The 18,048-nt window shown below is 37.8% G+C and overlaps 1 protein-coding gene and 1 long non-coding RNA gene across 2 annotated transcripts in view; one reads left to right on the top strand and one right to left on the bottom strand.

Moving 5' to 3' along the window:
• Positions 1 to 6,336, top strand: part of LOC138158663 (uncharacterized) — a 12,965-nt gene extending 6,629 nt beyond the window's left edge. The window contains exons 2-4 of the long non-coding RNA XR_011167697.1: positions 5,251 to 5,374; positions 6,027 to 6,097; positions 6,237 to 6,336. This is a non-coding gene — a long non-coding RNA (uncharacterized lncRNA). The remainder of the gene's footprint in view (positions 1 to 5,250; positions 5,375 to 6,026; positions 6,098 to 6,236) is intronic.
• SDK1 (sidekick cell adhesion molecule 1) overlaps positions 1 to 18,048 on the bottom strand; it is a 1,154,843-nt gene that overhangs the window by 216,892 nt on the left and 919,903 nt on the right. The window contains exons 24-25 of the mRNA XM_069084769.1: positions 16,982 to 17,173; positions 11,206 to 11,327 (exon numbers count right to left, since the gene is read on the bottom strand). Coding sequence (XP_068940870.1) covers positions 11,206 to 11,327; positions 16,982 to 17,173 — 314 coding nt within the window. The remainder of the gene's footprint in view (positions 1 to 11,205; positions 11,328 to 16,981; positions 17,174 to 18,048) is intronic.

The raw sequence follows: 18,048 nt of genomic DNA on the forward strand, positions 1-18,048 counted from the left end.
AGCAAGAAAGCTCTTTGGAATTAATGCCAGCAGGGTCAGTGGAGGAAATTGGAGACACTTTATGTTTCTCAGTCTTTTAGTGGTCTTCTACTGGCCATGACCAAGAGAGGTGGGGCAGATCTATCAAGACTTCCTTCCAATGACTCCAGCAGACAAGAGAGGCCAAACAAAGAGTTTCTTTTGACTTTGGAAGAGCAAGAGATTGTGAAAGATAAGACAATCCCATATAATAGGTAACTGGGCATGGAAAAAAATGTCAGATGATGGCAGTGGGGCTCCAGACTGGAGAAATAAAAGGATTTGCTCCCCAGGGACATGAGCAGATCCTATATTTTGACTAATTCTTGCTGAAAACAAGTCATGCCTGCAATGCCATTAGCAAAAAGCAGGAGAACCTATCATCTTGTTATTGGTGGAAGCTCAATAGAACACTGGATCTCTATTTGGCATTGGGAAGAACGAAATACTAAGCAGTCCTTAAAGGGCAAGCAGATTCCCTCAAGGAGGGCAGCCTTCTCTGCTGGAGAACTGTTTGTTTTATTTACCAAAGAATCAGTATCCACATAAGGTGGTCCTAAGATTGAGGATGGGGAAGAAGAAAAAGGGGTTAAGGGGAAGAGGCGCCCCTACTGAATAATCTGCTAAAAGGCCTGGATTTAAATTGGTACTACCTTTTGTATGGGTATTGTTTACTTTTTAAAAAATGCTTTGTCGACACTTTTATATTAATAATAATAATAATAATAGTTAACATTTATATAGTGTTTGCTATGTACTGGACTCTGTGCTAAGCACTTTGTGATTATTCTCTTATTTGATCCTCACAACAAGCCTGGGAGGTAGCTGCTGCTATCCTTATTTTACAGATAAGGAAACTGAGTCAAATAGCCATTAAGGAAGTTGCCCAGAGTCACACAGCGAGAAAGTGTCCGAAGCTGGATTTGAACTCAGGTCTCCCTGACTCTAGGCCCAGCACTTTATACACTGAGTCACCTAAATGCCCCAATAATTGTTACTTCCTAATAACTCCATCTTTTCAATGTCTCAGTACTATTCAATTTCTCCCTTGGAACAGAGTCCAGTTCAACAGCACAAATTAACATGCAGGTAATGTCTGAAAATGAATGCCTTCCTACACACCCATAGTCTACCACCTCTTCATCTTTTAAATGATTAAATTTAAATGCATGTCTTTTAAATGATTAAATTTCAGGTTTTGAGCAGCTTAAGTCTTTTGGCTAAGATTCATTGCAGTGTAATCTTTATTCTGTGATTAGCTGGAGTGGAACAAATCTGAAACACCCAGAAACAAATTTTAAAACTAGATTATTCTAAATGGGATTCTGGAGGCAAATTATTGTAGTAAGAGTAATTTTGCTTTTAGAAATCCAGGAAAGGGGGGCAGCTAGGTGGCTCAGTGAATAGAGCACCAGCCCTGGAGTCAGGAGGACCCGAGTTCAAATCCAGCCTCAGACACTTAACACTAAACTAGCCATGTGACCTTTGGCAAGTCATTTAACCCCATTTGCCCTCCAAAAAAAATGAGGAAATCCAGGAAAAGAATTAAAAATTTTATATAAACCAGAACTTTTAAAAAATGAACATGTTTTGGCTTTTATCTCAGAGTTGGATAATCTTTAATAAATGTTTACTTTCTTAGATTCTAAAATCACATTCAAATGACAGCATGCTAAAGTGTTACAGTAGCTACTGGGTATTAGTAGACAATGGTCTGTCCACTAATAATCCACAGGCCTGGCAAGGGAGGTAGAAGCTTTTCCAGCCCCAAACTCTCATAGGGAGTTAGAATTACAATGGCTTTTTTCTCCTTTTAATTTTAGAACAGATAAGAACCCTTTAAAATTCCTATCATAAGAGCCAAATCTCCACGTTTCAAATGCCACCCACCAGTAGGTAGGTCATTAGGACCCACTATGGACCACACTATCCAGTCACTAAAGCAATAGGAGTTGGTGAGCAAGTGACATTCAGCCAGGCAGGGGAGGCATCTGACTCTCTGTGTCTAAGTAAAGCATGTATTTGGCACCTGCTGGCTATAAAGCTGGGGTCATTTAGAAACCTTCACTTGTTAAGTGACTATTCCATACCCTGCTAGGGCAGCATAGGTTTCCATAAAGTGACATTTTTCCATTCAGAACAAAGCATTTTTTCATTAGAGAAGGTCCGAGCAAGCCTGGCACTGAGGCGGTAGGTGGAGGAGGGGAAGGGAAGGGCTCTCTCTCCAATCGAAGCCTGGGTAACAGGTGGCACAAGTCCTGTCTTCGAGCTGCAAAGTCCACTGGTAGGCAGAGTCAACTGCCCAGGCAGTAAACATTGCCTCCCCAGGGATCTCTAGAATGCCAGGAAAGGTGATAATGAGAAGGGAAGCGAAATCAGAGCAAACTATAGCTCTATCAAAAATCTATCCTTTTATCCAGAACTTCTTAAAAAAAAAAGACAAGAGACTCCAAGAGCTCATTCCATGGAAACCTGCCAACCCAGCAGCACCCTGCTTATTCAAAATCCTGGTGTCAGCAGGAAAAGTTGCAAAGAAAGCAACTTCCCCAAATACTGAGGCCCCTTTTGTTCTGAGTGGCTTTCCCCTGTGCATAAGCCAAATGAAGCTTCCCCAAATGAAGATCACTGGAGGGCACAGAGGATGTGTCAACAGATTGGGAACTTGTGTAGAGATCTATCTCTGGCAGAACTGCAGCCAGGCTAGGACAGTACATGCAACTGCACAGCTCTTCTGACAGGCTGGCTATAGCCCTCAGGCAGGTTCAGGGAACAAAATATATGTGAGCTCCTCTGAACCAAACTGAATTTTTAAAAGGACACTACTAAGTATTTCATTGATCTGGCCTTACTAGGAGAATTCAACTTCAAAACTTGAATCCTATTTTCTCTTTCTGTCTCTGACTATGAGTTGGAAAGAAGGTGTTGACCTGCACTGAGGGGATTTCTGACCTAGGAGTCAAATGAAACCACTGGTCCAGTCCTGTTCCCATCCATAACAATGATCTCATCGACATGCAGAAGTCATCTTGACTTCAAGGTTACTGTTTAATCTACTGGCCCCAGAAAAGTCTCAACCAACAAGAGAATAAGGATGAAATATAATTCAACACAAAGGCATACTCCCCCACAAAAGAATAAGATTTGGTTGTTGAAATCATGTTTGTCATTTGTGTTTTATAGAGACACAGGCTTATACTTCTTAAGACAGTCTGTAGTGAATAGTTCCCTTCATGGCCACCTCCGGTGTCACTCTCACAGTAGGATTTTCTTTTCATGTCATATTTTTAAAATCCTATAACAGCCCAACGGGATCTGATAGACTAATGAAGAATAAAGCTCCCTGAAATCTTTAATCTCCTACAGATATTTCACACTGGTCCAGAAATAAGGGAGACAAGTCATTGGGAAGGTGTTATTATGGACAATCTAGCAAACAATCAACATTTTGAAATATCTAAGTATGTATTTCATTCCCACCTATCACCATAGTACCCAAATGCTCTGGCAGAGACATTATACCAGAACAAAAGATGAAGCTGCCTTTGCCCAGATGACCACATTATTATTGGAGGAGCCATTAGAGCCGATGACAGCTCTCCTCTTACACAGCAGACTATTCAAAAAATAATGTCTCTTTTTCCATTATAAAAAAGAAATTCAACCATAAAGTCAAGTTTTATTACAATGGAAATGCTGACAGACACTTATCAACAGGACTACAAATGGCCCTAATGTGTAACAGTGATGAAGACAGGGAGTGATACAATTAGTCAAAAATTCTTAACTTTGGATATGGAAACATGAGTTTAAAAATACTTGGTTCATAAACCTGGCAGCACGATGGAAAGGATTAGTGTATAGGCCATAGTCTCCTGGGGAGAAATCAATCAATAATTAATTGACAAATATTAAGTAAGCACCTACTCTCTACTAGTCACTGGGGATATAAAGACAAAAATGAAATCACCCTTGTTCTCAAGGAGCTTAATTAAATTGTGACATGGCAGGAGGATGGGTTGGATATCTAAGGGAATTAAATTTGTGAGTTTAAAAAATTTTGAAATGATAAAGTTGTAGGCCCATTTCAAAGGGCATGATAGATTAAATATGGTTGTTTCTGCATCTAAGGTAAATCTAGACATATAGTTAATTACCTATATTTAAATCTAGGCAATCTCTGGTGGAAGACAGCCCCAATTATATAGATTCTTTCAATGACCTCCACACTTAGGGACATGCATTCTTGTCTTTCATCCCTGCTCCTAACATAAGCCACCCTCTACGCACTGACAGATACATGGTAATGGCCCTACATGTTTACTGTTGCATTGCCCTGATAAGAGAGGCAATTTAGTATCGTGGAAAGAACACTAGCTCTCAAGTCAAGGACCTGGTTTGAATTCAGGCCCTTCATATATGTGTAACTTTGAAGTATGTCATTTAATCTTCTCTGTACCTCAGTTTTCTCATCTTAAAAAAGAATTTTTATTAGATTACTTCTAAATTCCTCTCCCGACTTAAATCTCTAATGGCCCTATGGTGACACTAGGGTTGAAGAAGTAAAATTAAATCTTGTCCCAAGAGGTTTAGGCCATATAGTATGTTACTGATAATGTAGAGGAAACACAAAAAGATATCACCAGAGGGATATGTGCTAGAAAGACAGGTGGGTCAGCCATGTCTTAAGAACAAGGGATAATGGATGGAAAACTTGTATGCTCCAAGGGAATTCGCACAAGGGCATGAAATCAAGAGAAGGTCCCAGAATGATGGATGAATCTCTTTGGAAGAATTTCTTTTCCCTTGGAAGATTCTGAGGGAGGATATAGAAACGAGTCACAGAAGATGAGAGATTATGGATACGTCGTGGTCTGCACCAGAGGAAGGTGCACTCAGAAACATGAGATCATAGATACCCTAAGTAATAGATTCATTTATCTGATCAACCTGCAAATGCCAAACCCTGAGAAGATGGGAAAAGACCAGAGACATACAGAGCACAGTTCCTGGGGCCCTCCCTGTCCTGGATCTCAACACATAAGGGTCAGTGGGGTGGTTGGGGTGGGCCCCTAAGCCCCTTCTCAGACCAGCATCAAACTACCACTTGTTGATGTTGCTCATCCTTCATTTTTGAAGAGGACTGGTGTCATCATGGGTGATGGCTTGGCTTTCATGTGAAATGGATTTTAATTTAGAGTTTCACAAAGTCATCAACCTCACTCTCTCTTCCAGAGTCATTGAAGCCTAAGTGGCAAGATAAGTGGAAGAGTCAAGATGACTCGCTATGGCCCAGGATGGAGTGGATGACCTCAGCATCTTCAATGCCCGACCAAGCTCTGAGTTCTCATGGCACAAGGTGACAAGGGCCTGTACAAGAGTAGTGGCAGTGTCAGAAGAGAGAAGTTGGCATAGTGGAGAGATGTTAGAAAAGTGAAATCTATAGGCCTTAGTGACAGCTTGGATATAGGGGGTGAGAGATAATGAGGAATCCAGAATATCACCTAGGCTGTGAGCGTGAAGGACTGGGGGGATAAGCTTACCCCCTACAGTAATAGGTAAGGTATATGTGTGGGAACTTTTAGGGGGAAAGTCAATAAATTTTGTTCTGGACATACTGAATATTGTATTTTACTGTTTAAATCGAGTGGATTCTAAATATAGCAATGCTAGGATTCTCAATTAATGTGTACTAGAAAGATTATGGGTAGAGTCAATCTTTTATCTTGAAATTTCAATATCAGTTTCATACTGTGTTTCCCCGATAATAAGACCTATCCCGAAAATAAGCCCTCCCCTTACTGTGTAAGATTCCTCTAAAATAAGCCCTCCCCCGAAAATAAACCCTATTGAGATTGCTACTGTAGTGAAGGTGATCCCCTGTGCTACACACTACATTACGGTACCCTCTGTATGCACCGTCCCCCCTCTCCCCCCCGTGAAACACACGACCCGCTCCGAGCTGCATCCAATCAGAGCTGCAGCGAGCGCGTCATCCTGTTCTTCCCCAGTGATTTGCTTGCTGGTGCCATTGAGAGCAGTGCCGCAGCGGAGAGCTGAGGCAGGACAACATAAAAACCCGGTATGTAAGTGGGAGTGAGGGGGCATGATGGAGGATAAAAAGGGCATGATGGAGGAAAAAAGAAGAACTCGGGGCATGATGGAGTGAAAAGAAGGACTGATGGTCATAATTTTATTATTCTGTCTGTTTTGACCCCCAGACATGAGTACAAAAAGGAAGAGCTATACTGTTGAGTATAAGAAAGCAACTGTAGAGGAGTCACATGTCATTGCTGTCAATGTTCATTAAAATAAGCCCTCCCCTGAAAATAAGTCCTCTGTTGTTTTTCTGTCCAAAAAAAAAAAAATAATAAGACAGTGTCTTATTATCAGGGAAACACGGTACTACTTCCCTTCATATGCTCTCTTCTGTCCCCTGGATTCCAGTCCTTCCATCTCTCTTATCTCCCCGCCTTTGCTTAGACCATATTTTTTAACTGGAATGGATCTTGCTTTCCTCAACTGCACTTGCTGACATCTCTCCCTCACTTCAAGGATTAATTCAGGTTTCACCTCCTCCAGGAAGCCTTCCTGGTTTCCCCCAGCTGGACAGGCATGCAATCACAAATATCTCAGAACCCAGTGTTAGGACCACTCCTTGGCACTTTTCACTTTCAGTCATTTATTCTAGTCAAATGTGATGACATCTGATTTCCCCCATGAGAATGCAAGTTCTATCTTCCTTCATTCTTGTATTACCAGTGCTTGGCATGTGGTTGGAAACAAACACAGGCTTCTTGAATTGAATAGACAATCTACCTCTCCTTTTGTTAGGAATAACCATTCCCATTGTAACTTGAAGAGAGCATCAATGAAAGAACATGAAGGAAAATATAAAAGGCTTAAGGTGGGGCAGCTAGGTGGCATAGGGAATAGAGCACCGGCCCTGGAGTCAGGAGGTCCTGAGTTCAAATCCAGCCTCAGACACTTAACACTTGCTAGTCACATGACCCTGGCTGGGCAAGTCACAACCCCAATTGCCCTGCCTTCCCCCTCCAAAAGGAAAAAAATAGTGTAAGGTATATTTCATCTCAATTTATTGTATATTGTCTCCTTCCAAAAAATTCAGTGAAAACTAAAAATGCAACGATAAAAAAAGAACATAGTTCACATAAGAGGAGTAGAAGGAATATATTTGATCAGGACCTGAATTGAGAATATTAGGATATTTAATATATTCATTTGACTCTGAGTTTTCTGGCACCTAAGGCAAAAAGGTGGGGGGGGAATTGGCTACACAGTTTTCATTATCTGGCAAGTAAGATGTCTGCACAGACAAAATATTTCCCTGGAACTAACCTAAAGCAGAAATTGTTTGTGAGAGTCCTTGAAGAAAAGACAAGTTAGGGAAACATAATATCCTCTGTGTTTAACTACACATCACAACATGTTACTGAACATATACTAGATAGTTAAGAACTGAAACAAAACCTAAGGTCTTCAGTTGGCAACTGATCGAAGAGAATATTGCCTTCAGAATTACAGCTCTTAGGTTAAAGTCCTGTCTCTTCCACTCGATATCTCTGGCCCTCAGTTTCCTCATCCATAAGGTCAGTGCAGTTGGATTGAATTGCCTCTGAAGGGCCTTTCAGTTCAGAATGTGAGATCCTTTGATTTTTCTGGGTCTCAGTTCTCCCTCTCAGGGGGATGGACTACATGAGCCCTGGGGTCCTCTCCAGCTCTAAATCCAACCTCCTACAATCCCTATATAAAATCCATAAGAGAGAAATCCAAAGGTAGGTAAGTCTTTGATTTCATGTGGGAATGTGACAAACTAAACAGGAGACTCAGGGTACCTTGAACTTGTGAAAATAGCTTCCACGTGGATCTCTCATAGTGACCATTCTGAGTGCTTCATTTCCCCTATTCCTTAGTTACAGGGAGAACAGCACTAAACAGACTGAGAGGATTATTTTATTAGCACTTTAACACTCTTTAAAACAATTCCTTTAAAGAAAATGGCTACTCCCATTATGCCCAAATAAGCATTAAATGGTCTAGGCATTTTTTGGTTTGTTTTGCTTTTGGTTTTGCATTTTTACAATGAAAACACTTTTACTTGTACCCAAAGCATTACAAGTAACGTCTTCATTAGAGAGAATCCTTTTCAGAGCTGTTTCTTCTGAAGGTTGAATGCTATTCTAGCTATTACAACATAGCAAATGGTTGTAAGCTGCAGGGGTTTGCCAAGGTACTGAAGCAGGCAACTATAAATGGCAAATGAAAATGTCTAACAGTTGAGTCTAATCCTTTAGCTATACAAATGCGGGAAAGAGCATTTTGCTCACTAAAGAGTCAAATTTAGAGGGGCATCAGTGAATAAAAACAAAACTTCTCTTTTAAAAGCTTCTCTTCTCCTTACCCCTGGCCCCCACACATCAGCTTCTCACTTAGACTTTCAACAGCGTGCCTCCTTTTACTTGGATTTTTTTTTATCTTCTATAATTCACCAAAGATAAAACTAAATAGTAAACCATTTCTGGTGTACTTCCAAGAACTTGTCAAAAAGTAAAGAAGACTTCTCTATAATGAAAAAGTGGCTAAAAACCTGGATTAAACGGACCAAAAGAAGTAAACTTGATTGCAGTTCTTTTGTTATAGTAAGCTCCTCAAATGAATTATACTCTGAACCCTTATTGCATAATTATTCATGGAGTATCAATGTTGGAAGGAACATGCCTAGTATGATTCCCTGATTCTGCAGATGGTTGAATTGAGCTCAGAGAAAGAAAGGGACTTGCCTGACTAGAACCCAGGGTTCTCTAACTCTGTGTTCAATCATGTTACCTCCAGATTACATTATAACATGAAACATGGTCTAGCATAGTTCTACCTCATTTTTATTTCAAAAGCAACTTAGATGTTGGATGACCCATAAGGTCATGGTTATAATGTGGTTTCATTTACATGTCCCATGGAATTGACAATATTAGAGAAGGGAGGACAAGTAGAGTCATTTGACGAGCTCCGCACTGACTGGATTGTTAAAAGTGAGTATCTTTTTGCCAGTTGTGTGACAAGCTAGAAGGTTTGCGTGTCACAATGTGCTGCTTGGATACTGCTGATAATGTTCATCAGTTAAAACCATTAGATTTTTCATGATAAATGAGCACATGATTGAAAATTAGTTCAACTTGCTCATTAAAAAGAATAGATGTGAACACAATTAAAATGGAATGACAGCCTATGGATAAATTTAACCCAGATATTGGAGGATATAAAATATAAATCTTTCACAAGTTTAGACAGAAATGAAAAGGGACCATATTATAACTAAAGGAGAAAAAAGAATTAATCAAGAATGCATATAAAGACTTCTACTAAATGCCTTGGCACACTATAAGATGCTATAATGCATTTATAATGCAAACCCTTGTATGATGTAATGTATGGCAACTTGTCCTGTATTTCCTCTTTTCACTGATGTTAATACTTCCAATGATGCTGGGGAAAGAGCCTGTCATTTCAATCTAGTGAGATTTAAAATTAATCTTCTTTTAAGATGAAAGTTCACCAGGGAAAGGTGACCCTCATCCATAGAGAGTGTCATTCTTTTTTAAAAATTTTCTCGTAAGTAGTCTTAACTTATACAACACTGCAAGCACAGCTCATTTTTTGCAACAAAAAAAATTTGTTTTAAAGAGAATAAAAAAATAATATTTTCCCTTTGGCTTTCATTATAATTTCACAAATGAATTGGGCAACTCTTTAACTGCCTTGCTTGTGGCAGCAGAGTGGGAACAAATGGAAATTCAGAGGTAACATAACATCAGGTGCTTGAGAGAGACAAACAGCTGATTCCGCGATTTCTCAAAATTAGCTTCTCTGGGAAAGAAAGGACCAAGACCTCTTTGCTCTTCTTATTTACACCTCACACTGCCATCTGCAAACACACTTCTCAACTAGATTAGAAGCCTCTTGAGGTCAAGAACTGTCGTGAACTATTTCAATACACTGCTTCGAAAACCGCTGAGCATAGACAAGTATGAGAAGAATATTTGTTTTTTGATGGATTAGATATGCAAACAATTGTTCTTCACAGCTCACCATGACTATAGCAAGATCTGAGCAGCTAAAGAACAAATCTTTTATATGTTCTCAGAAGAATTCCATTAACACGAATCTTTATAGGATGGTGCACTGAATAAATTCGTTGAGGTTTTAATTCTGTGTAATGAATTTTCACAGAATCAATGTGTCAAAACTCAAGTGGACCTGAAATCATAAAAACCCTTATTCATTGACAGAGATAACCAAATTTACAGTGTAGAAAGAAAGTATTTTGAGGATATAAGAATGGTCATGGTCTTCTTCCTTTAGTTATTCTTCCTTTTTACCCCTTCTTTTGTCAGAAAATAAAACAGTACTAATTTTTTCTTCTCTGATTTGACCAGTCTTCCTGAATTATATGCATTCTATCATTTATAACTCACAAGAAATATTTAATCTACATGAAAGAATTTAATGATTATCCATGATATAGGACCCAAAATAAATTCCACAGCTGTACAATAGTATGAAAAATGAGATAAAATCCATGTTGGATTGGTTCTTTGGGCTGGTTTAGTTAATGTAGAATTGGTAGAGGACTACAGCAGTGCTTTCCAAACCAAAATATTCCACAAACAAGTAAGATACCTAAATTCTCTACTAATGATTTTTCCTTAGTTAAGAGGAAACAAACCTTGGAACAAAAAAAGGAGATTACATAAGAGGAATGGAGCACAAGGTGCAAAAAGAGAAGGCAGAGCTAGGTTTCTCAATTACAAGGCTGAAGAAACCAAGAGGTCTTAGAAATGGAGGGAAGTATTTTTAAGTTATTTTTTTCTTTTGACTTAAGAAATAGGACCTTGCTTCTTTTTTTTTTTTAAGCACTCAGGGTTAAGTAACTTGCTCAAGGTTACACAGCCAGTTATTTCTGGGTGTGGTGCTGAGTATCTGAGCCTGGATTTGATCCAGGTCATCCCGACACTGAAGCCGGTGCTCTTACTCGCTGAGCCACCTGGCCGCCCCCGGACCTTGCTTCTTAAAACCTATATATTATCGAACCTAGTATTGTTTCTCCCTATTGCAGTGTCAAATCTTACTAATCAGGACCATTTTATATCTCATTTAATATTTAATGCATACCTGCCCCTCTACTATCCATCTGGAGATAGAGGTTTTCCCATCATAACCAGGCCGGAACTGAAGAGTTGCTGATCGAGGACTGATATTGGAAATCACCAGATTGGAAGGGGCTCCAGGAAGTTCTGAAGATGAAGTAGAGGGAAAAAAGACATTAATTGTAAGCTGTCAGGACTCAGGTTTACAGATGTATTACATAAGTTAATGGCATTATTCATTATTTCTATAGTAAACGCCTTCAGAATATTTACTTAAACAAAAACATTGATTTGCTAATAAGAATCAGAAGAGTGAAACTTTACAAGCAATGTCATGGTGTTATGATTTGTATGATGAAAGTGAGATCCTGGTTCTATAGTATATAGTAGCCACCCAAAGCCCCACTTACTCTGAAATATCATTCTTTGAAGTTGTTGTTAAAATGCTCTATGGGATTGTAAGTTCCTGGGAGGACAGAGGACATGCTTTAATTGTCTTTACATCCTCCATAGGGCCTGACACGGCGCCCTGTAGATAGGAGATTCTTTAAAAATTGGGGTAGATGTGAATTAATGAAGAATATTCCCCTTTCTGGTCAATCAGACGTTGCAGATAATTGAATACCCCACCTGTTGTTTGACAATTCTACCTAGGTAATATGAATGGAGTGGGAACAAGGGGAGGAGAACATCTCGTCAAGCATTGTTTCCAAGACAACAAGAAATAAACAGGTGCAATTATCTGTGATGGGGATAAGGTAGAAAACTCCCAGGAAGATCTGGGGTGAAGCAAGGATGTCTGTTATTACCACTATTATTCAATTTTGTTCTAGAAATACTAGCCATATAAATAAGACCAAAAAAAAAAAGAAACTGAAGGAAGTAGAATAGCTAATAAGTAAACAAAGCAATCATTCTTTGCAGATGATATGATGGTATACTTAGGGAAACCTAGATAATTAACAAAAAAAAATAACTAGCCGAAACAATTAATTATGTCAGCAAAGTAGCAGGATATAAAATAAACCCACAGCAATCATCAGCATGTGTGTGTGTGTGTGTGTGTGTGTGTGTGTTACTAACAAGGTACAGGAAAAAAAGAGACAGGAAGGGAAATTCATTTAAAATAAATTCAGACAATATAAAATACTTGGGAGCCTACCTGCTAAGAAAAACCCAGGAGTTATATGAAGACAATTAGAAAACATTTTTCACACAAAGAAGGTCCATAATAATTTATTGTGTTGACAAATTGAAAAATCCAAGATTTGGGGACATGAATTCACAATTTGACAAAAATTTCTGGAAAGCAGTTTGGCAGAAACTAGGAACAGACCAGTATTTCACACCATATACCAAGATAAGGTCAACATGGGTACATGAGTTACACATAAAAAGGAAATTAGGGGAGCATGGAATATTTTACCTGTCAGATTTATGGATAAGGGAAGAATTTATGACTAAATAAGAGATAGGATCAAGAAAAGCAAAATGGATACTTCTGATTATAAAACCAAATGCAGTCAAGATTAGAAGGAAAACAGGAAACCTGGGGGAGGATTTATAGCAAGTTTCTCTTATAAAGGCCTCATTTCTAGAATATAGAGAGAATTGAGTCAAATATATAAGAATACAAGTCAATCTTCAAATGATAAATGACCAAAGGATATGAATAGGTAATTTTCAGAAGAAGAACTCAAAGATATCTATAATCATTTGATGAAATGCTCTAAGTCATTATTGATTAGAAAAATGAAAATGAAAACAACTCTGAGGTTGGAAGGAATGTGTAAAAACTGGGGCACAAATGTACTATTTAGTGGATGTGTGAAGTGATCCAGCCATTCTGGAAAGTAGTTTGGAAATATTCCCAAAGGGCTACAAATCTGTGCAAATCTTTTGATTTAGTAATACTACTACTAGGTCAGTATCCCAAAGATACCAAAGAAAAAGGAAAAGGACCTATATTTACAAAAATATTTACAATAGCTCTTTTTGTAGTGGCAAAGAATTGGAAATTGAGGGGATGCCCATCAATTGGGGTATGGCTGAACAAGTTGTGGTGTATGATTGTGATGAAAGATTGTTGTGCTATAAGACATGAAAAGCAGGATATTTTCAGAAAAATCTGTGAAGACTTATATGAATTGATGCAAAGTGAAATTAGCAGAATCAAGGAACGTTGTACATAGTAACATGAATATTATATGATGAATTGTGAATGACTTAGCTATTCTCATCGATACAATGATCTAAAACAACTTTGAAAGTCTTATGATGAAAAAATGCTATACACATCCAGAAAGAGAACTGATGGAGTCTGAATGGAAATTGAAGCATACTTCTCAAGCTTTATTGTTCTTGTATTTTTTTTTTAGTTTTCATTCTCTTTTGCAACATGGCTAATATGGAAATGTTTTGTATAACTGCAAGTGTATAATCTATATTAAATTGCTTGCCTTCTCCAGGAAGAAGAACAGGGAATGATGGGAGGGAAGGAAAAAGAAAATTTGGAACTCAAATTTTTTTAAAATTAATGTCAAAAATGTTATTTACATGTAATTAAGAAAAAAATTAAAAAACAATTTAAAAAGAGGCAAATAGGTGTCCAGCACTTGAGCCTGGAACTTTCTGGGTTCTATTGTCAGGATAACCAAATTCAGGTAGATGCACACATCATTTGTACACTTGTCTAATTGTTTTCCCTGGCAATAAAACTAGGGGAAGATGGGCATAGGTTTTGAGCCCTGATATCTGCAATAATTTTTGATCTAGGACTTATATACAACAGCAGTTTCTATGACACAAGGCTCTTTTAAATAACTAATATCTTACCTGCACTTATGACTTTAAAATGAAAGGCTGAAAAAATGATACTGCCTAAAACCTTAAAAGTGATTCAGGAAAAGAATGTATAATGTAAAAGAAGCTGGCACAAGGAAATGGGTTAGAATTAAGAAAAAGAAAATACAATCAATTCATGTAGAAGAAAAAGCAATCAGATAACAACATGTCTGGGGAACAGTTCCTCAATTTCTCATTCCTGGGGATATTTATTCATTTTTTAAGCAATTGGGGTTAAGTAACTTGCTCAAGGTTACACGGCCAGGTATTTCTGGGTGTGGTGCTGAGTGTCTGAGCCCGGGATTCGATCTCCAGGTCATCCCGACACTGGAGCCGGTGCTCTTACTCGCTGAGCCACCTGGCCGCCCCTCCCTGGGGATATTTAAAAGGAGCTCTCACAAGGGAACAATAGCATTATTTTGGTGATTGTTCCAATATCGGTATATGTCGAAATGACAGGATTTCCAGAGTTCTTGTCACATCTAATTTTAATGAATTTGGGGGCAGAAAATGTTTCAATCAAAGGAAGAGCAATTCTTTTTTGAAAAATTTCTCAGAGATTCTGGCTCTTTAAAATAGTCTTCATCCTTTCAATGGATATAGATTTCAAGCTTAGTAAGCAGAATTTAGTGACATCAGCATCATATGACTTTTGCTTTAATCTAATTACTAGAATATGCAATGGCATTTTATGACCTCCCTTCAGTTTCAGGTGATCTACCCTGAAAATATAGTAATAGCAACTCAATAGTCTTCCTTAATCATGGTTATCAGCCATTTCTTTAATACAGTTGTGCTTCATTTCCTCATATAATTCTCTATTCTGTGCATCACTAGGTGCATTGCCAATCACAAAAATAAAAGGATGAAAGGGTTTTCCAGAGGTCAGCTAGTTCATATTCCTGCCCTGTGACAGGATTTTATCTTAAACTATACAATTACATATGCAGGTTTATTTCATTTTACACAATAGATTCACTCTAAAAATGTTATGCAAAACAGTCGGTAATTTAAGTCATAATTATATCAATAATAATGATAATTTATCTTCTATTAAAGTCTCCTTCTTATGCTTTATTATGGCACAGTGGAGATCCTTGGTTCTCTAAGGTTATACCATAAGGGTACAACTTCCAGAAGTTTTTGCCAAGCTCAAAATTTTTCCAGTATAGGCTCAGTGATAGACTGCTTATCTATCTTCTGAGTACTAGTCTGGTTAAATTTGGAAAGGATCATCACCAGAAAGGTTACCAACCAGTCAATCAATAAGTATTTATACTTACCATGTGATAGGCACTATGCTAAGCCCTAGGGAAACAAAGAAAGGTAAAGAACAATCCCTTTTCTCAAGTAACTCATGGGCTACTCAGGGAGATAATATTAAAAAAAAACTATGTACAAACAACTATGTAAAAACAAGATATATACAGATAAAATGAAGATATTTTAAGAAGGAAGAGGTGGGGAGAAAATTTAAAACACAGAATTGAATTTCGAAAACTAAAAATAAATAATTTAAATTTTTTAAAAAAGTATACAAAAAGAAGGAAGGCAATAAGGTTATGAAGGACAAGAAAGGTTTCTTATATAATGTGGAATTTTAGCTAAGACTTGAAGGAAGCCCAGAAAACCAGGAAGCTGAGAGTTGCAGGAATGGGAGACAGCCAATGAAAATGGCCAGATTCTGGAGATGGAGTGTCTTATTCAAAGAACAGCAAGGAGGTCAGTGTCATTGGATTGCAGAGTACATGGAAAAGAGTAAGGTACAAGAAGGTACAAGAATGGTGGTAGAAAGGGATCGGGTTATGAAGAGTTTTAAAAGCCAAAAAGAACATTTTTATATTTAATCTTGCAGGTAATAGGAAGCCACTGGAGTTCATTAAATAGGAGGGGTGACATGGTGAGATCTATGGTTAAAGAAAATCAGTTTGACCGCTGAGTAAAAGAATGGAGACGGGAGGTAGGGAGATCAATCACCAGTCATCCATTGAGATAGCCTAGGTAGGGTGAGGTGACAAGAACCACCAAGATTTTTCTTTCCTCTTTGGCTATGGCTACACATAAATGAACAAATGAACGAATGAAAAAGCATTTAGTAAGTGCCTACTATATGCCAAACACAGAGGACACAAAGCCAGAGGGATAGTGATTGGTGCCCTAATAGAGGAGATCAAGACAGCCCCACAATGAACCATAGTAAAACTGATTTGATTATGGTTCATGACTCCTGAAGTGGGAGGAATGAAGAGGAAAGGGGAAGCATGAGGGGGGTGAGGAAGGCGTGCTTAGCAAGGAAATGTCAATAGAGTAGTTTTAAGTTGTTCACAGTCCTAGAATGATCTTTTCTCTACATTAGTATCCGTCAAAAAAAAAAAAAGATCCCAACCCATGACTTAACATTATCCTGCTAGATAAAAGTGTTTCCTTTTACTAATAGCATTCATTTTTATACCATACACATTTCCCAGTATACTGCTCTCATTCTTGAATCCTCTCTTGTATCAAAGAAAAGGTTACATAAAACCAACTGACACAGAAACCACGTCTGAGGGAGAACACAACACTCTGGATCCACAATTTACTGCATCTGTCCAGAAAAGTTTGTTTCATCAAATGTTCTTCAGGACCAAAATTGGTCATTACAACTATTCAGACCTTGGCTTCTTTCAGGACTAAAAGCAAACAAACAAACTAACCCCCAAGATGTCTGTTTTAGTATTTTATAGCCATAAAATAAGGATTTCCTTTTGGTCTGATTGAAATAACACCCATTTCTCTTGAACGATTTCTCTACTATTGCTCCACCCAAAGGGTCAAAGTAAAGCAACATTAAGCCACCTTATAAATTTATTTTAGGGAAACAAAGCTATCTATGACATTCAAATTATTATCATTATATTGCATTGAGTTTCACATGTCTGATAGCTGAAAGACCATGATGGTAAAATTTCACGAACCTGGTGGAACTCCAGAAGAAATTGTGGATGAGGTTACCACTCCAATCCCTGTTGCTGTGACAGCTGCCACTTCAATGGTGTAGGTGGTAAGAGATGACAATCCTTTAATTTTATATTCATGGGTTGTATTATTTAAAGTAAGTGTAAGACGAGAGTCATTTCTACTGTATACCTCCCAGGAAATTTGATAACCTAGAAAACAATGGCAAAATAGCTTGACAGTCACAATCATCTCATGCTTATTTTTTTGCTTCAAGCTTCTTAATTTGCTTTAAAAAATATCTTAATAGGTTGATACTCGATTTTTTAATGTCTACCTTTGGTATTTGCACAGTTTTCCTAGGCTTCCCAATATCATTACAGTTGGCATAAAGATAGCACAGGAAATAGAGTGCCAGGACTGGCATTAGGAAGACTCATCTTCCTGAATTCAAATATGGCCTTAGATGAGTGGTAGTTGTGTGACCCTGGGCAAGTCACTTAATCCTGTTTGCCACAGTTTCTTCAACTATAAAATGAGTTGGAGAAGCAAATGGCAATGTATTCCAGCATTTTTGCAAGAAAACCCCAAATGGGTTCATGAAGATTCAGTCATGACTGAAATTACTGAACAACAACAAAATTAGTTACATATTTTCCCCTCTTTTTATCTTCCCTTGCTTCAAATAGTTGCAACTATCTATCATTTCTAAATTTCTAAAAAAATGTAAAGTGTTTTGATTTTAAAAGGATTTTTTATGTTTGTTTTGATTAATTTTGCTTCTGGTTTTGCATATTCTTTGCTGTTGTTTTTACCCTTCTGTTTTCTAGTGAAATTTCAATCTCCTCTATACCCCATTCCATCAAACAACCTAACACTCACAATTTACTTGACTCCAGATATCTTTATGATTTGGGTTCAGAGGCAAAAGGCCTTAAATCAAAACTTTTTATAAGAAAGTTTAATATATCATCACACACATGAGGAAGCTTTAAAAATATCACTTGATAGAGACAATGATGAAAGGACCTAGGATGTACAAAGTCAAAGGGAAAAAAAACAACAAAAATTTATATTTTTCCTTACT

The sequence above is a fragment of the Petaurus breviceps genome, unplaced genomic scaffold, assembly GCF_028583685.1.
Source record: "Petaurus breviceps papuanus isolate PSGF00001 unplaced genomic scaffold, PetGlider_PUasm1.0 175, whole genome shotgun sequence".
Taxonomy (NCBI): domain Eukaryota; kingdom Metazoa; phylum Chordata; class Mammalia; order Diprotodontia; family Petauridae; genus Petaurus; species Petaurus breviceps.